We start from the raw sequence: 17,911 nt of genomic DNA, 5'->3' as shown, positions 1-17,911 counted from the left end.
TTTGTGTATAACACGTGGTTTATATACTTATTTTTTTTATATATTCTCAGCGCTCCCCACCATTTTCTTTTTTCACTGGTTCCAGCAGCAGGAAAGAAGAGATCTTCAGGTCAGTGTGAAGGAATATACTGGGCATAATAGTATAGGCCTGCTTTTACACTGATTTTCTGCTGTTTATCCACACCGTGGGTGCAGTGTACCCATGGGTTTGCTGCATTTAGCCAAAGACTTCTATTATAGCCTGCGGGTTTGGTGAAGCACCTGATTTAAACCCATGATTGCTGTGCAATGCACGTGATTGCGACCCGATAGTATGGCAATTAGAGGTTTAAATCGGGCGTGAGGAAGCAACACTGTGCTCGGTGATCTTTGACTTCTACCTGACTCTACTTGTCTTGTTCAGGTAGATCTCCACCTCTTTAAGGTTGCCTTCTCCTGCTCTACACTTCTCACTAAAGACAGGTGCTAGTACAGATCATTGAATTGTACAGGTAGATAAACGCAGGAAACTTGGAAGCCTGCACTCTAAAAACATTTATGTTTAATTGTTGCAATGAAACCTTCAGTAGTAAAAGCAAGATACTTTGTGGGCTGAAAGAAGTCAATACATGTCACACCATCTCAATTCTTTCTCCTGACTCATGTCTTGCTTTTAATATTGAAGATGTCATTAAAACAATAAAGCGGATGATATTTTGTGCAGCCATCCAAGTTTCAAGGATAGAAAGCGGTTATTCATACCAAATTTCTGCTTTAAATTACATTTCTATTTGTGCTCAAAAGCTGTGATGGGCAACACAGCAGGTAGCACTAAAGTTTAAAGTGCAGTTGTGTTCATTTTCAGCTTGCTAAGTTGCAAGATGACAGGTGAGAAGAGGACAGCTAAAGGTGCTGTCATGTACTTCCAGATAGCTTGTAGAACATCAGAGGTCATCTTTTTAACAGATACCAACTTTAATTCTAGAATGAGACATGGCCCCAGCCAGGGGCAGCCCGTCCATTAAGAGCGCATGGGCGCCGCCTCCCTTTTTTATCGCTGGCACCACCCCCTATTCATATGTCCAGCCCCTTTCAGCACGCCAGGCGCATGAATTACAGCGGCGGGGTTTTTTTTTGTTTTTTTTTTGAAGCACGTGATTAAAGCCAGATGCTCTAATAGTCTTCAAAATTGGATGGGCTCCGGACGCAGAGAATTGCACTCGGAACCCAGGTGTGTTAGAATAGCGAATATTCATTTGTTATTCTAACACTGACTCTCCTCTCTGCCATTCAGGAAGCGCGGGCGTGAGACGCGCTTCCCGATTGGCCGAAAGGAGAATCGTTCTGATTGACTACCGAGGAGGAGGGAGGAGACGGAAGCCACCGAGCAGGGTAAGGAGATGCCCGCTCGTCATGCCTGCGGAGGAGAGCTGGGGAAACCACCTTTGGTTGAGGTAAGTGCACCGACCCGGGTGGGGGGTTGCGGCTGCACGGTTTGACGCCCCACAAAACAATTACCACCAGCCGCCACTGGCCCCACCCCATCCTGCTTTCTACACATGACTGTTCTGTCAAAACGATGTGCCACGTCCCTGACCAATAGTGTGGCTGAATTGTTACTTTACCTCCTATTGGTTTCTTAACAGTTTTATGCAACCTATTAAGTTTTTAATAAAAGTGGAATTTTCCTTTTTAAAGTGGTTGTAAACCGCAGACATGAAATAATGAGTAAAGCATATCCCTCTATAGTGTGTACTTGTGTCAATCCAGAGCACTGTGGGGGTTATTTACTACAACTGGTGCAAAATCTGGTGCAGCTCTGCATAGATATCAATCAGCTTTCAGGTTTTATTGCCAAAGCTTAATTGAACAAGCTGAAGTTAGAAGCTGATTGGCAACAATGCACAGCTGCACCAGATTCTGAGCACCAGTTTTAGGGCTCTTTCACATGGACGATCCGTATGTCCGTTTTTCATCCTTCCGTTTTCGGATGAAAAACGGACATACATGTATCCCTATGGAGCGTTGGATGTCAGTGGTGACATGTTCGCTGACATCCGACCCGCTCCGATCCGAAAAAGTGTAACGGAGGAAAACCCTACTTTTCCATCCATTTTCGGATCGGGTGACGACAGACTCTACGGTCCGTCATCATCCGATCCCCCATAGGGGAGAGCGGCTCTCTGACAGGTCCGTCGCTGCACGCTGTGCAGCGACGGACCTGTCATCTTCCTGCTCAGCGGGGATCGGCGGAGCGATCCCCGCTGAGCAAGCGGGTGTTCGCGGGGTGGATCATCACTGATCCGCCCCGTGTGAAAGAGCCCTTAGTAAATCTCCCCCCAAGTGTCATTTCAGTCTGCTGCCTTGTTCCTGTGCTATCTGAGTCATTTCTGATTAAGTTTTCCTGACACCAAGAGGTAAAAAGGTGATAGGGGAGGGAGAGCTCCAGCACACAGCCTGTGATTGACATCCTCAGCTCTGTTCCTGTGTGCTGGGGGGGGGGGGGGGGGTAGTGGTGGTGTCCTTTCCTATCCCTTCCCTCCAGTCTGCTGAGCTCAGTGAGAAGAGTGAGTGTAACTTCAGCCCCCCCGGACCCCTGCTTTCTGGAAGCTCTGACAAGCAGTATAAATTCTGCACTATGAATGGATGTGGACTGCAGGTAAACAGTTAACTTATGTAGTAGTAGTTATTTCATCCCTGTGTATTGCCTGAGGCCATTCACTTCACTGGGTATATGTAAGGGATTAAAGCCCTGGTTAAAAGTTTTGAGAATGACACGAATATTAATTTTCACAAAGTCTGCTGCTTCAGTTTTTTTAGATCCTTTTTGTCAGATGTTACTATGGTATACTGAAGTATAATTATAAGCATTTTATACATGTCAGTCTTTTATTGCCATCAGTCACATCCTGACTGATGACAGCCCATTCTTGCATAATCAATGCTTGGCATTTATCAGAATTTGTAGGGATTTTTGTTCATCCGCCGCTTGAGGATTGACCACAAGTTCTCAAAGAAAATAAGATCTGGGGAGTTTCCTGGCCATGGACCCAAAATTTTGATGTTTTGTTCCCCAAGCCACTTATCACTTTTGCCTTATGGCAAAGTGCTCCATCATGCTGGAAAAGGCTTTGTTCACCAAGTTGTTCTTGGATGGTTGGGAGAAGTTGTACCATTCTTTATTCATAGCTGTGTTCTTAGGCAAAATTTGTGAGTGAACCCACTGCCTTGACTTAGAAACAACCCCACACATGAATGGTCTCCAGATGCTTTAATGTTGGCATGACACAGGACTGATGGTAGCGCTCACTCTTTCTTCTGCAGACAAGGTTTTTTTTTTTCATATGCCCAAAACAATCGGAATGGGGATTCATTAAAGAAAATGACTTTGCCCCAGTCCTCAGCAGTCCAATCCCTGTACCTTTTTGCAGAATATCAGTTTGTCCCTGATGTTTTTCCTGGAGAGAAGTGGCTTCTTTCCTGCCCTTTTAGACACCAGGCCATCCTCCAAAATTCTTCTCCTCACTCTGCGTGCAGATGTACTCACACCTGCCTACTGCCATTCCTGAGCAAGCTCTGCCCCGTGGTGCCCCAATCCTGCAGCTGAATCAACTGGAGGAGACGGTCCTGGTGCTTACTGGACTTTCTTGGGCGCCCTGAAGTCTTCTTCACAACAATTGAACCTCTCTTGATGATCAGATAAATGGTTGGTTTAGGTGCAATCTTAGTAGCAGCAATATCCTTTCCTGCGAATCCCTTTTTGTGCAAAGCAATGATGACTGCACATGTTCCCTTGCAGGTAACCATGGTTAACAGCGAAAGATTAATGATTTTGAGCACCTCCCTTTTTTTTAAAGCGTCCAGTCTGTTATTCTAACTCAATCAGCATTACAGAGTAGTTTCCAGCCTGGTCCTTGTCAACACTGACACCTGTGTTAATGAGAGAATCACTGACATGTCAGCTGGACCTTTTGTGTCAGGGCTGAAATGCAGTGGAAATGTTTTTGGTTTTTTTTTGGGATTAAGTTCATTTTCATGGCAGAGTGACTTTGCAATTAATCGCAATTCATCTGATCGCTCTTCATAACATTCTGGAGTATATGCAAATTGCCATCATAAAAACTGAGGTAGCAGACTTTGTGAAAATTAATATTTTGTGTCATTCTCAAAACTTTGTCCATGGCTGCAGGGCCGGTGCTTGACTATTTTGCACCCTAGGCAAGATCACTACCAGCCCTGTCGCCTGCGTCCAATATCCACTTACAGCCTGCTGCTGATTGTCAGAGTGGACTCACCGGGGGAAGCAGAACTTCTCCTCCATCCTAAGACATGTTGCCTGCCTCCTCTGCCCCTCAGCTGTCCTCTGACCCCCGGGAGCCGGCTCAGTGTTGGCCTCCTCACTGAGCTGCTGCTGACTTCCAGCAGCAACTGTGACGGGTGTCCTCCACAGATTGTCCAGCGGAGATTCAGTCAGCACCCCAGCCCTGTGTAGGGTGTCGGTCTTCAACCCCTTGTGTTCCCCGGCCAGGCTAGTAGGGAAGTCAGGGGCCGTGGCTGTGCCCCCCAGGCGGCTGCCTAGTTCCCCTGGTGGTAGGCTTTCACAGTGCTACAAACTTTGCTTTCAACTTGTGTGACTTTTCAAGGCATACATGCTGAAAGGATTGTTTTTTGTTTCTTTAATATTGTTTTCTCTAAAATGCCTGTAACTGTTTTTGTGTCCTACAGGGGCCATGCAGAAACCATTTGAAGATGCTACCTTTGCTATGCGACCAGGAGAAATGAGCGGTCCGGTGTTCACGGATTCTGGCATCCACATTATCCTCCGCACCGAGTGAATCCTCTATCACGGGGGTGTTCCTTGCCCTTTTTGGAGAAAAAGAACAATGTGTGGGAAGGAGCATTAGGGCAGCTGGGAGGGATAGATTAGGCTTTAAAATACCTGGGGTTTCTTGTTCAGCGTTGCAGGTATGAGAGAGTCTATATACTGGTGTAATGTGTAGCAGGTTACATCAGCCATGTATTAATGTTGAACATTTACAGCAAGGCATCCGCTTGAAGGGATGGGGTTATCCTGTAATAAAAAGGGGTACATGTACATTCCCCATATGTGAAAGCTGACTAAGGGCTTGTACTCTCAAACGTTCCTCATTGCGACCTCCCCCTCCATTTGAGGGCTTCTGCATTTAGTAAGCCTGAATGCTATGTGGGAAAGCATCCATCGTAAGACTTTTTCTCTCTGAGGTGAGCATGCTTTCCAGCAGTTATTGGCTTATCAGCTGGATTCTTCCAGATTAAGTTTTTTGTATTTTTGTGACTCTGGGGGGGGGTTGAGTTGAGTTTATCAAGTTGTTTAGGTGGTCAATAATTGCAATGTTCTTGCATGCATGTGAAACATTTGGCAATGAAAAAATCTTTATCACTATATATAACAAGCACTCAAGTTAGACCTGTCAGGAACTAGTTATAAACTGGTTCTACTTTAGCAGGGACCACAGGAGATGCCCAGTACCCCCAGTAAAACTCATAACTTTCAGATGGGGCCATGAGCATTGAGGAACCTTATTGAGTAGAGACCCTAAAATAGTAGGAATATGTTACCATTTATCCTGTTGTTTATACCTCTTCCAATAGAAATGGCTTAGCTTCCTATCCTGAATGCCAGTTGTGGCTTCTGCTTCTACCATAATGTATTAAGTGTCAGTTCCAGGATCTACTTGATTTCGGCTATTAGTAGCTAGTTGCGAGGTTTAGGCATCAAGCATCTTTTAACTGTGCATGTTAATGGGTTCCGTAGTAGAGCATTCATTCCATCGGCCCCTGTGCACTCCTAGGAATGATCCTATTTAGTCCTCAGCGTACAGCTTTGAATTTCCCCACTGAGCGCTTTTTCAGATTCCATTAAGGAGTAGCAGGCACCTCTTCTAATATTTATGAGATACCGCATTGGAATGAATCGATCAATTGCTTACACACTCGTTACTTCAGCCTGCAAAATAAGATTTTCCATTTTACACATTGATGACAGATGGGCCTCTGTCTTTTATAGGCTTCATTTTAAAATAAAATGCACAGATTGTCAACATGCGTTCTTCCATAGTGTGGGCTAAAGTGATCTGTATAAAAACATTACCAGTTGGCTTAAGTCGTAGTTGGATGGTGGTTGGATTTTATCAGCCCTAATTAACGGACTTGTGCTAAATATTAATCATATTACTCATAGCCACCAGTAACATTCCGAGTGGGGAAAAATCTGCATTAGAAATATCAAGCACACAATGTGAATTTAATTGCTTTGGGCAGCAGATCTATTTATGCATGCTGTGGTGTTCATAAACCAGGCTCGGTATGACAACCTTTTACGAAGTGTTTCCATTTCTATCCAGAAATGGCTATTGCATCAGATCCTCAATTTAATGGCAGAGAGGTCCCACTGCATACAACTGCACGCCACTCATAGCAGGAAACCAAAAAAACACAAAACAGTTCGGCACTACAGTCCTGTAAAACAGTGACAAAACCAAATTTTTGAAAAATGATGTAGTCCCATACTCCTGCTGCTCATTAGTAACCACTTGATATAGTGAAACTTAAAAGGACAAAAACTAACACTAGAGCCTAAAAAGTCTTATGGAAATTAATCCTGAGTTGTGTCCATGTTCCCTTTAGGAACTAATGTGACATAAGAACTGGTTAAGGAAGATAAATATGTTTTTAGTCCATCTAAAATTCCAGAAGAAGAGCCTGGTCCAGGCTTGTATTCATAATACTTATCCACTTTATTGGATATAAACAAACTGTAGCAAGCATTTTGGAAGTGGAAACATGCTCCCATAAAAGCTGGGACCCTCGTCAGCAGCTTGGTGTTAGAATCAATAATGCCCTTGTGGGTGGCCAGACCATAGGGGCAAAAAGGATGGACTTCTCCGGGAATGGAAATACTGGTATTCTGTGGACACCTGAAGCTTGGGGGAACACGCTGAAGTCCGCATCACTGGAAGTATGGCGCTCTCCATGTCACAGTACACGGAAGCCAGTGAGGGATCACCAGAGATGTAAAGAGTTCTCCGCCTCCTAGACAACGAGTTTCAAGGCATGGCCTCTTTTTCGAGTCCCAGAGAAGTCCATCATTTTTTGCCCTTTCGGTATTGCCACCCACAAGGGCATTTTTGACGTATACTACCAAGCTGCCGATACACACTGCAAGGGTCCCAGCTTTTGTGTGAGCACATTATTTCCAATATTCTTGCTTCAGTGTGTTTATTCAGATACTCCTCGTTTAACGACTTACCTGTTTAACAACCGCTCAGAATTAACGACCAGCTCTCCCAACCGATGCACTGTACATCATTTTATTGTACTGTGTTTAGACCTTTTTTTTTTCAGAATACAGTAGCATAAAGAATGCCTAAAATATTGATTACTTGTGGCTCTTCGTTTAACGACCAATTCTCTTAACAACCTGGTCGCTGGAACGGAACCTGGTCGTTGAGTGATGAGAGCCTGCATTCAATAAAGTGGATAATTATTATACAAAATTGGTCCAGGCTCTTCTGGACTTTTAGATGGACTAAAACATATTTATCTTTCTTAACCATTTGGCCATGTGTGGATGTCACATTAGTTTCTAAAGGGGACATGGACACTTTTTATGGAGAATTATGTGTGGGCAGAGAGACCATACCAACAAACAAAGAGCACCATCCCCCAAATATTGTTGTCACAGAAAAAAGCTTCAACCTTCCAATAAAGGAGATTCGAGTCGGGGGGACACCATTCAGGATCCAGTTATTCCCATAAGACTCTTTGCGTTCTAGTTTTTTGTCATAACAGCAGGACCCTCCTCTGAATCCATTGCTATGAAGGGCAAAGGCTGTCCATCTCAAACAGAAACCATTGGGGCAGTGTGTGTTGGTGATTGAAATTGAGCTGAATATACTCTCTGCAATGTTTTTTTTTTTTTTTTTTTTTGCTATAATATTGGTTGTAGATATGTCTGTTTGCAGAGAATCACATAATTCAAAATATTACACAATTCTCCACAGACTGGTCAAATCTATTGCTGTATATTTAGGTGAATCCAAAAAATTGCAGATTTACTTGATTTTGCCAGTTGGTTTGTGCATTTTGTGATAGGTTTAATTTCCATGCAATCTAATAAAAACTTTTGGCCGAAACGAATAAAGTAAGCACATACATGTATAGTATGTATGTATGTATATATAGTATATTGTCCACTTTCAGGCTCCTACATGCCTTGTCAGATTGTTGTTTCTCAACCTTTTTTCGGTCAAAGCACACTTTTCTGCACAATCTTGAGGCAACCCATGCTAAAATGTAAAAAACTAAACTAATATGCAGCGGCATCGACACACGTAGGACACCCAACATTGGAGGTGATTTGTTTTTACAAAGCAAATACATTTTCACGCTGGTACTGACTAGTATGCCAGTGTTTTCTCTTTTCCCTCGGTTTCTCTGCCACATTTCGCTAATGTGATCTTTGTTATTGCTGATGGAGAGTGGTAAACAAGGACATCCCCAGGCACTCCGATGTCAACCGACAACATCATCGGTTGTTAGGATGCCAGCATCTAGACCGCAATGCCCAAGTGATGGGCTGATAGACCTGAAGGAAGGTGGGGCTAAGCAGGGAAATTTGTTAAGAGCTCCTTGGAATTCTGGGGGGCCCAGGGTTATATATAAAAAAAATTGATGAAACACACAGATACTTGGAAGTGACCATTATACAATGTAAGTGTGTATTTTTTATTTTTTTTTATGGCTGTATGTTTGCTTTAAGCAGATTTATTTCATATTAGTTGTATGTATACCCAGCAGAAGTGGAATATTTTCAAGTTATTGTAAAGTTCACACAAAATGAAGAAGTGAAAACCTTTTGATTTGATGTCTGTTACTGCTTTTGTAGTATACCTCCCCCTTTGAATTGGTATCCCAGCTGTAAATGGTGAACATCATGATCGCTCCATTAAAACAACCCTACCACGGCCTCCTAACTTGTATTCCAGAATGTGAGAGGTGTTATTACAGTGTGTTTGTCAGACCTTGGTCTTCTACAGTGCCCAGGGAGGTGGCCTAAATTAGACGTTTTCTAGATTGGTAAGGGAGAGGAGAAAGGCATGCATTCATCGCCAAAGATTGGAACATAACTAGCACCTCTCTTCTGAGTCAGCCCATCTGGAATCTACAAAAGTATAAAACTCCGTACAAGATCCAGAGAAATACTTATGAATGTTTGATCGTTTTCAGAACAATAAGGTCCTTGACATAGTTTCCCTTCAAATGTATTAGCATATTGGGGAACTTCTAAAAAGACTGTTATTTGTCTTGACTTATTCTTATATTATGGCATCTATCTTCTACATCTGCATCAAAAAATGTAAATTGAAATACAACTAAAGGCAAAATGGTTTAAATTTAGATGGAGTGGAGAGAGATTAGAACCCGTCAGATTTTTATTGTTGTCCCTGTTAGGGAGATTCCCCCTCTCTATTTGCTTTTTTAACATTATCACTGATGAAAAGTGAAAGAATATTCCAAACTTTGGTTTGTCACCAAAACATGAAAAGGAAAGGAAATGCTCCTATGGGGACACTAGGTTGTGAGACTCTGGTGTGGTGTCAACTTTGGAGAGATTTCCTCTCATTTTCTGTTTCAGATATGGGACAGGAAGTGAAGGAAAATCTCCCCAGTGGGACATAAATGTCAAAAATCAACCTTACAGGGGTTAAATCTCTCCCTTCCTCTATCCAAAATGGGGGGGGGGGGGGGACTTTTGCCATTTTAAGTCTACTTTAAACCATACAGGCAAGTGTTTAACAATACAAAAAAATCCTGATGTTTGCATCATAAATGGGATTTTTAGGGAAAAATGTCTTCCAAATTTTTATATGCCCTTGCTTTGTTACTACTATCCTCACATCCTGTAACTATCTTACATAATTGTATGTTTAAAGCAGAGTTTCATCCATTTTTTTTTTTTTTTCTAGACTGGGTTCACTCTGCTGTGCGGAGCGTCTCACAGCAGGGGTCTGGTGCGTCCCCATTCACCATTTTCAGGTCCGATTTTGGTCCAATTTTTGTCTAGATTCTGACCTGAAACGGACCAGAAGACGCACAAGACTCATGTGCAATTTGCTCCACAGCCGTCCCGGAGCTGTATGAACTGGCTCCATTGAGAGCCGATCACAGTCTCCTGACATGTGAATTTGATGTGGAGAAACCCGCATCCAATTCGCAATGGTGTGAACCCAGCCTTAAACTACCTCTGATTTTTATAATGCCCATCCAAAGTGCAGCAGTAAATAGATATTGTCCAATTATTTATTTATTTTTTTTTTTAATGCAATTTGCTGGCACTTCTGGTCTGGGCCGCCTAGGCGATTACATTATCAGACGATTCCCATGAACTCCTTGGATTTCGGTGTCGTCTATCCCAGCAGTCTTCGTTTAGCCTAATAGTGAAGTCCTATGGTATTTGACCTGAAATCGCATAATTGGGAGGAGTTAGGCCTTTGCTATGGCAACCTGTAATCAACAAAGTGCACCACACAGTGTCATTACTGCACAGGTGGAGATTGGTAGGTGTATGTTGTTAACCAGCTGCACCGAATCCCTGGAATAAACAGGAATGGGCTTCAGATGCCCACATCCTCGATGGCCCCTGCCTGCTTCTGAGATCGAGAGTACTGATTTATAAGTCAAATCTATGAGGACAGTTATCACAAGATCCAAATTAGATAATACGAGTACTAAGACTAAGTGGTGGTTTTATAAAAAAAATTGATTATTGAGACTGGAGGTCCGCTTTAATAGTTCTTTCAGACGCGTGCCATTCAGTCCGTTCAGCAGGAAATCTGTTCACAGAACTGTGCAAAACGTATGTCACTTTTGTGACATCAGTGGGCGTTCGTTGTTTTTCTGTGGGAGCTTTACAGACCAATGTTGGGTTTATGGGTGGCCAGATGTAAATGGACTTGCATCTGTTTACATCAGGCGACCTCCAATCCTTCACGTTTAGGTCCTGAAAATCAAAAAGAATGGACTCGGAGGTAAGTGGATCTAAATGGCCGTACATCTGTTTACATCTGCCTGGCCATAGAACTACATGGTGTTGCCGATCAGGTCCACATGACATCTGATCAGAAAGCCATGAGAAAGGACTCTCATGCAGCACAGATCTGTTGTGATAAAACTACTGTTTTAATCACTGAATGCATGAGAAAATAAGGAATGCAGTGTTTTGTTTTTTGAGGAATGCACTCTGGTCATAAGCTGAGAGATGATTCTCCTTGCTCTGGTGACATGGACAGAAAAAAATGGGTGATGTATTTTAATAGGGACAGAGACAGCAACATCATTTCTCTTTAATAGTGTAGGGAGGAGCATCCATTGCACTTTCTGGTGTTCTAGCTCAGATAGCGAGTTGATCCCTGATGGCCAATAATGACCATTCTGATCCTTTCCCACTAACTCTTGAAAAGTGTTCTAGAGTTGGGCTTTAGTTACAACAAAGTATACAACTTTTGTTGTCGGATTTCCTTTAGATTTGCCAAAACCATATAGTGCAAGGGCCTGCCTGGTTTGCATACAAATTAACACTCTCAAGGTTTGACCGCATGTGGTTTTGGTAAATCTGAAGGGGGAAAAAAATCTACAGAAAATTGTGTAGTATGTTGGTAAACAAATACTTAGAGGGTCATAAAAGGTGGATCAGGTACAGTCAGTATGGAAGGTAAGACCAACACCTCTTGGTGCTGCCGCAGTAAATGTAATGCTTTTGCTGTTCAGTATGTTTCTGGGGGCCGCTTAGAGTGCACTGAATTTGACAAGCACTAGGTTTGGTGCAACTATAATCACTGCTAGTGCTAAGAGTGGTGTACATGTAAAGAATATAGCATAGCTTGGTCTTTATAATAAAATACCTTTTATTTTTCCAGAAATAAACTGAGCACTTAGAGCTAATTATATCAAGTGCCACCATCATTGCCTGATTCAGCTTTGCATTGTCCTGTCTCCTTTTTGGTTTGGACAGTGAATCGGTGGTGTGGTGATTTGGATTCATGGCCCACTTTACAGGAAGGTGACGCAAGAAGTTGCAATAAAAAAACTGTTAGCAGATTGGCTATGCAGAGTAGCAGAGGTGCGTTTGAGGCTGCATTCACACTTGAGCGTTTTCAGCTCAAACACCTGAAAAACGCCCAACAAGCAAAATCCCATTAATTACAATGGCACATGTTCACATCTGAGTGTTTTGTCGCCTGAAAAACGCCTTAAGCTCAAAAAAGAACATGAGCTTCCTTGGAGCAGATTACAGGCGTCTTTCTGCCTTTTTAAATTAGTGACCTGAACAAAATTGCGGTAAAAAGGCGCGACTTTGAAACGCTCAGGTGCGAATGCTGCCTTAATCACAAGTGGATAAACAGATTTACAAATTCTCTGGCTGGTAGAATGGTTAACAACTGTGTATAAAGCCATATTCTGGAATTCAATTTTATGTCACGTCATCTATAAAGTTCTTCTATGAAGATTCCCGTCTGTTTCCTCCTTTTCTCTGATTGTGCCTTTTTCATTACAATAAATTAATTATCATCCAAATAACTTCATGAGAGAGACTTTCCATACAGTAGAAATGCCAAAGTCAGCAGGGTGAAAAGACTGATGGAGGAATTTTACTGTATTTGCAACTTCTTTTGGGCTGTAAAATTAAAGGCAAAGTTCACTTTAAAAATGCCTTTTTTTTTTTTTTTTGCAGGTAAAAAAAAGATATGCACATTTATTTTATGTTAGGAGCCTGCAAAGTATTGTAGTCCATGTAGCTGCATCACTCAATCCTGTGTGAATTAGTGATGCGGCTGTGTGGGCGGAGCTCATTTTTAATTGTGACAGGATCCACCCCCCCATTGGTGAATCTGGGGGTGAGCGGGGATGCTGCATTAGTAACATGTTACACCCTAAATACGGATGTAACTAAAGGTGAACTTTCCCTTTAAAGAAAGCTCACCAGAAATCCCCAGGAGATGGTGTATGTAGCATTTTTGTCCTTTTTCGATAGGTGTTGCAGATGCTGGGCTAGCATCATCAATAGTGCTCCCTCCTCCACTGTTTGACCACACTTTTCAATATAAGACAAATACTTAGTTGCTTGTGATTGACAGTGCTCACCTCCTGCTCCAGGCACTTGCCGGAGGCCAGTCTCATCAATCAGCCTGGTGGGTGGGCGTGTGGGCACAATTCTCTATAAAACATAAACTATATTGAGCTTAGGCATGGGGAAGGTTGCCTGCCCGCATGACTCTTAAACTTAAACCGTAGTGAGCTTAGGTGCACTTACAGCAGAAGGGAAGGTAGCAATCCAGCTTCACAATAGGAATGCCCACAAATTGGGCTTCATGTAGGGGGAGGAGTTTGAAGGCAATTACAACTGACAAAGTTTTCTTTTTTTCTGAACAACCGTTTAGCATTTCTTTTTGAAAACCAAGGAGAGTTTAGTTAAGATTGCATTCTTATTGAGACATATTCTTTAAGGTGATCTTAAGCCAAAACTGTTATTCACGTTTTGGATAGTGTAGGGAAGGCTTCAAATCCCCGTTTTTGTTTTTATTATTGCCTGCATTCCGGTGTGAAGGAATCTTGAAACGAGATACGTACAGAAAAAAATACTCTTCCCTCCTGCTAATGAAAACTAGTAGTAGTCCCATTCAGCTAGACTTGTTCTGTAATGTTGAATATTCATTGCGTGTTGTGTGTTTTTTTTTTTTTTTTTTTTAGCCGCTTCTTTAGTTCTGATGAGTGTCAGGCAGATACTTCAGACACTCATTAGAAATTAAGTGCGTTAAATAAGCTGCAAAATGTCTTCAACAATTACAGAACAAGTGCAGCTGAACGTGGCCCAATTATGACTAGATATACCATGACCTGGATAAATGAGAACCTTCAAACATATGTGCTCTAATTAAGTTCTCTTTACTCTTTCTCCCAATGACATAGCAGGAAAAGAGGGTGAATCTTCCTAACCGGGATATAGACCTCAATATAAACCAGGTGGAGCTTTTTCCCATTATATCTAAATCTAAAGCTTTGACTGGAGCTCTGCTTGGAAGGAAATCCTTTCTAAGTGAAATAATGGTGGCCATAATTGCTGATCTTGACTTCAGCTGAAGGGGGAAACCTACAATAGAAGGGCAACTGTCCCAAAGGTTAATTCATTAAAAAAAAGAAGAGCCTTGTGCTGTTGCCAGTAGCAACCGATCCAATTTTGATTTAAATCTGATTTCAGGAAAGTGAAATTGGTTGTAATGGGTTATTGCACGTTTCCTTTTGTCATTTTAATTTCTTTAACGAGGAAGCTCAAATATATTACCTACCACGCAAAACTAAGTTGTCAGGTTTTTTTAGTTCTCCTTTTATAATGTAATTGAGAGTGAGAAAGCTTAGCTAGAGTTTACTATTCACTAAATCTCTCAATAAATGGAATTCTGAGCCAAGGATGATTATTTTAGGCCTTTTACCTGCTGCTTGCATGTCTCTGCCTCCATCTCTTTGGTGGGCTCTTCCATTGGCTGTGCTTCCATGGGTACACTCAGTAGATGTACATGCCAGGCTAAATGCAAATGTTTGTAAAGTTCTTCCACATATATCCTATACAACATATTTATTAAATCCACTATGGTGATTTGGGTTGTTTGTTCATCTGTGGTTTAAAACATTTTTTATTTTATTTTTATTTTTTTTAAACTGGTTTTGTTGCGATGACCTGAATCAAAATAAAAGCGTGATGTGTGTACAAGTAACTTGTATCTACTCTATTTTTTTTTTTATCTTCTAGCCACTTAGAGAATTATCACCCACACATACGTCATACCTGTCACCAAAAAAAAAACAAAAAGTGCTGTGTCTAGGATTGTCAGTGTTCGTTTTTCATTGAAATTAATGAAAATGTATCAAAACTTGCAACAACATGCTTAAAAACATGTCAATGTGTGGTATATCATATGTTCATGCAAATACATTGATTTTAATGGAAAAACAGAAGTGGTAAAATGGCCTTGGAGCAAAAGGTTACTTTTTATTTAAAGAAATCCCCTACAGCCCTTAATACATGAAAGGCATTATCTGCCTGCACCTTGTATTTTTCACCTGCATAAGATGTGCATTGACCCTTTTATATTGTAAAGCGCTGCGTAAACTGTTGGCGCTATATAAATCCTGAATAATAATCATGTAGTTTTACTGTCATTAGCTGCCCTGTACACACAGTCTATGTATACTCACTGGCCACTTTATTAGATACACCTGTTCAAGTTCATGGTAACGCAAATTGCTAATCGGCCAATCATATGGCAGCAACCCAATGCATTTAGGCATCTAGACATGGGGAAGACGACTTGCTGAAGTTCAAACTGAGCATCAGAATGGGGGAAAAAAGGGGATTTACGTGACTTTGAACATGGCATGGTTGTTGGCGCCAGACGGGCTACTCTGAGTATTTAAGAAACTGCTGATCTACTGGGATTTTCACGCCCAACCATCTCTAGGGTTTACAGAGAATGGTCCAAAAAAGAGAAAATATCCAGTGAGTGGCATTTTTGTGTGGACAAAAATGTCTTGTTGATGTCGGAGGAAAATGGGTTGACTGGTTGGAGATGATAGGCAACAGTAACTCAAATAAGCACTCATTACAACCAAGGTACAGTGCCTTGCAAAAGTATTAACCCCCTTGGCATTTTTCGTGTTTTGTTGCCTCACAACCTGGAATTAACATGGATTGTTTGAGGATTTGCATCATTTAATTTACAGAACATGCCCGCAACTTTGAAGATTTTTTTTTTTTTTTATTGTGAAGCAAACAACAAATAAGACAAAATAAGTCAATGTGCATAACTATTCACCCCCCTAAAGTCAATACTTTGTAGAGCCACCTTTTGCGGCTATCACAGCTCCAAGTTGCTTTGGATACGTCTATGAGCTTGCCATATCTTACCCCTGGGATTTTTGCCCATTCCTCCAAAACTGCTCCAGCTCCTTCTAGTTGGATGGTTTGTGCTTGTGAACAGCAATCTTTAAGTCTGACCACAGATTTTCTATTGGATTGAGGTCTGGGCTTTGACTAGGCCATTCCAACACATTTACATGTTTCCCTCAAGGCTATGTTTCCACTAGTGCTTCCCAAAGTCTCGCGATTTACACTGTGACTTTGCGATGCGATTTGTTGCGACTTTAAACGACTTTGATGTTCTGCGATTTAGCCAGAGTGATGTCATTCCTTATCCTGCTTAGCTACTTCCCCTTCCTGTCTTCCACACTCACGTACATCAATATAGGAAGTGATGTATTTGGGAGGAGCAGAGATCATGTGCTTCCGTAGACTTCCGTGGAAGTCGCAACAAAGTCGCGGTGTCAGACATGTACATGTGACTGCATTGCGACTTAATACCTTTCTATGGAGAACAAGTCACACCGAAGACGGAACAAAGTAGTGCAAGAACCTTTTTTGGAGACGCTGCAACTTGAGTCGCACTAATTAGAGCGGGGACCATTGAAATACATGGGTTTTGACTTGTCATGCGACTTGACGTGTCAAGTCACAAAACAAGTCGCAGTACTGGAAACAGAGCCTTAAACTACTCAAGTGTTGCTTTAGCAGTGTGTTTGGGATCATTGTCCTGCTGGAAGGTGAACCTCCGTCCTAGCCTCAAATCACACAAAGAGTGGTACAGGTCTTGCTCAAGAATATCCCTGTATTTAGCACCATCCATCTTTCCCTCAACTCTGACCAGTTTCCCAGTCCTGACTGCTGAGATGGTGTTGTTTGGGTGATGAGGGGTCATTATTGTTTTATAAAGCGGTGAGGTGGGGGGGGGGTTCCGCACCCCAGATTACGGCTGTTTTGCAGAAATGCGTTGGGTGGACCCCTCACATTTACTGCTACTTGAATTTTGTGCCTTTTATGATTTTCTAATATGTGAGTCTATTTTTATTAGTTTTAAATAAACCAGTGTTTACGTTATCACGCTATGTGAGTTTTTTTATCCATTTCTCACATGGCATATGAATATCCGTTTGTGACCTCTATTGGAATTTTTATGCTGTGTGGATAATTGTGGAGGTTGAATTGCCATCTTCATTTGCAAACCATTGAAGACATCTGAGAAGACGTACCATCCTGACCAGTCGGTCACTAAGCCTTTTTTGACTTGGATGACGTATGTCCTCTCAAGTCAACAACCTCTGGTAAGCCTCTCGATGCCTTTGGTGACGGCTCTTGAACCACCAACAGCTCTCCTGCTCACCTTTGCTGCTTCCACACTTCTACTTACCTGTTTGATCCAGTTGATCCTTTTATTGTAACGTTTGGGTGGACTTCGGTCCTCTGCCTTTGGTAAGCCCCCTCAGACCCTTGGTGGTGGCTTTCTTCACATTTTTTTCACCATTCTTGCAATCAACATTGGTGGACATTCTTTATAAGAATTCTGAGCGGTGTCAATTCCATTTGGACTTTTTGGACTTTATTTATACTTTTTTTTCTTATATTTTTTCAATTTATTATCTCATATGTGCACACAGTGTACTATATTTGGTTTACATTTTATCACTTTGTTTCAATATGTACACAGTAATTGTACTCTATAGGGTACATCATAGCTCTTGATATTGATATTTTTCTGTTTGTTATACACTTCACACTGTGTTCAAATATTACTCATTTAATCTTTTTTGGGGTTTATAGCGCTACACTTTTTGTATATTGTCTAGCACCTTGTCAAACACACATTTAAAGACAACAAATGTGGGTACAGAGTGTGAAGAGACGTTAAAGGGGTTAAACCCTTGTGTCTAGCACCTTGTCAAACACACATTTAAAGACAACAAACGTGGGTACAGAGTGTGAAGAGACGTTGAAGGGGTTAAACCC

At 41.8% G+C, this 17,911-nt stretch overlaps 1 protein-coding gene across 1 annotated transcript in view; it reads left to right on the top strand.

The window, feature by feature from the left end:
- Positions 1–14,789, top strand: part of PIN1 (peptidylprolyl cis/trans isomerase, NIMA-interacting 1) — a 39,226-nt gene extending 24,437 nt beyond the window's left edge. Inside the window, exon 4 of the mRNA XM_073622531.1 lies at positions 4,705–14,789. Coding sequence (XP_073478632.1) covers positions 4,705–4,814 — 110 coding nt within the window. The 3' untranslated portion in view covers positions 4,815–14,789. The remainder of the gene's footprint in view (positions 1–4,704) is intronic.
- Positions 14,790–17,911: the final 3,122 nt, after the last annotated feature.

This window comes from Aquarana catesbeiana, linkage group LG03 (assembly GCF_042186555.1).
Source record: "Aquarana catesbeiana isolate 2022-GZ linkage group LG03, ASM4218655v1, whole genome shotgun sequence".
NCBI classification, from domain to species: domain Eukaryota; kingdom Metazoa; phylum Chordata; class Amphibia; order Anura; family Ranidae; genus Aquarana; species Aquarana catesbeiana.
Note: the sequence above shows the minus strand (reverse complement) of the source record. Positions and strands in the feature narration are given on the sequence as shown.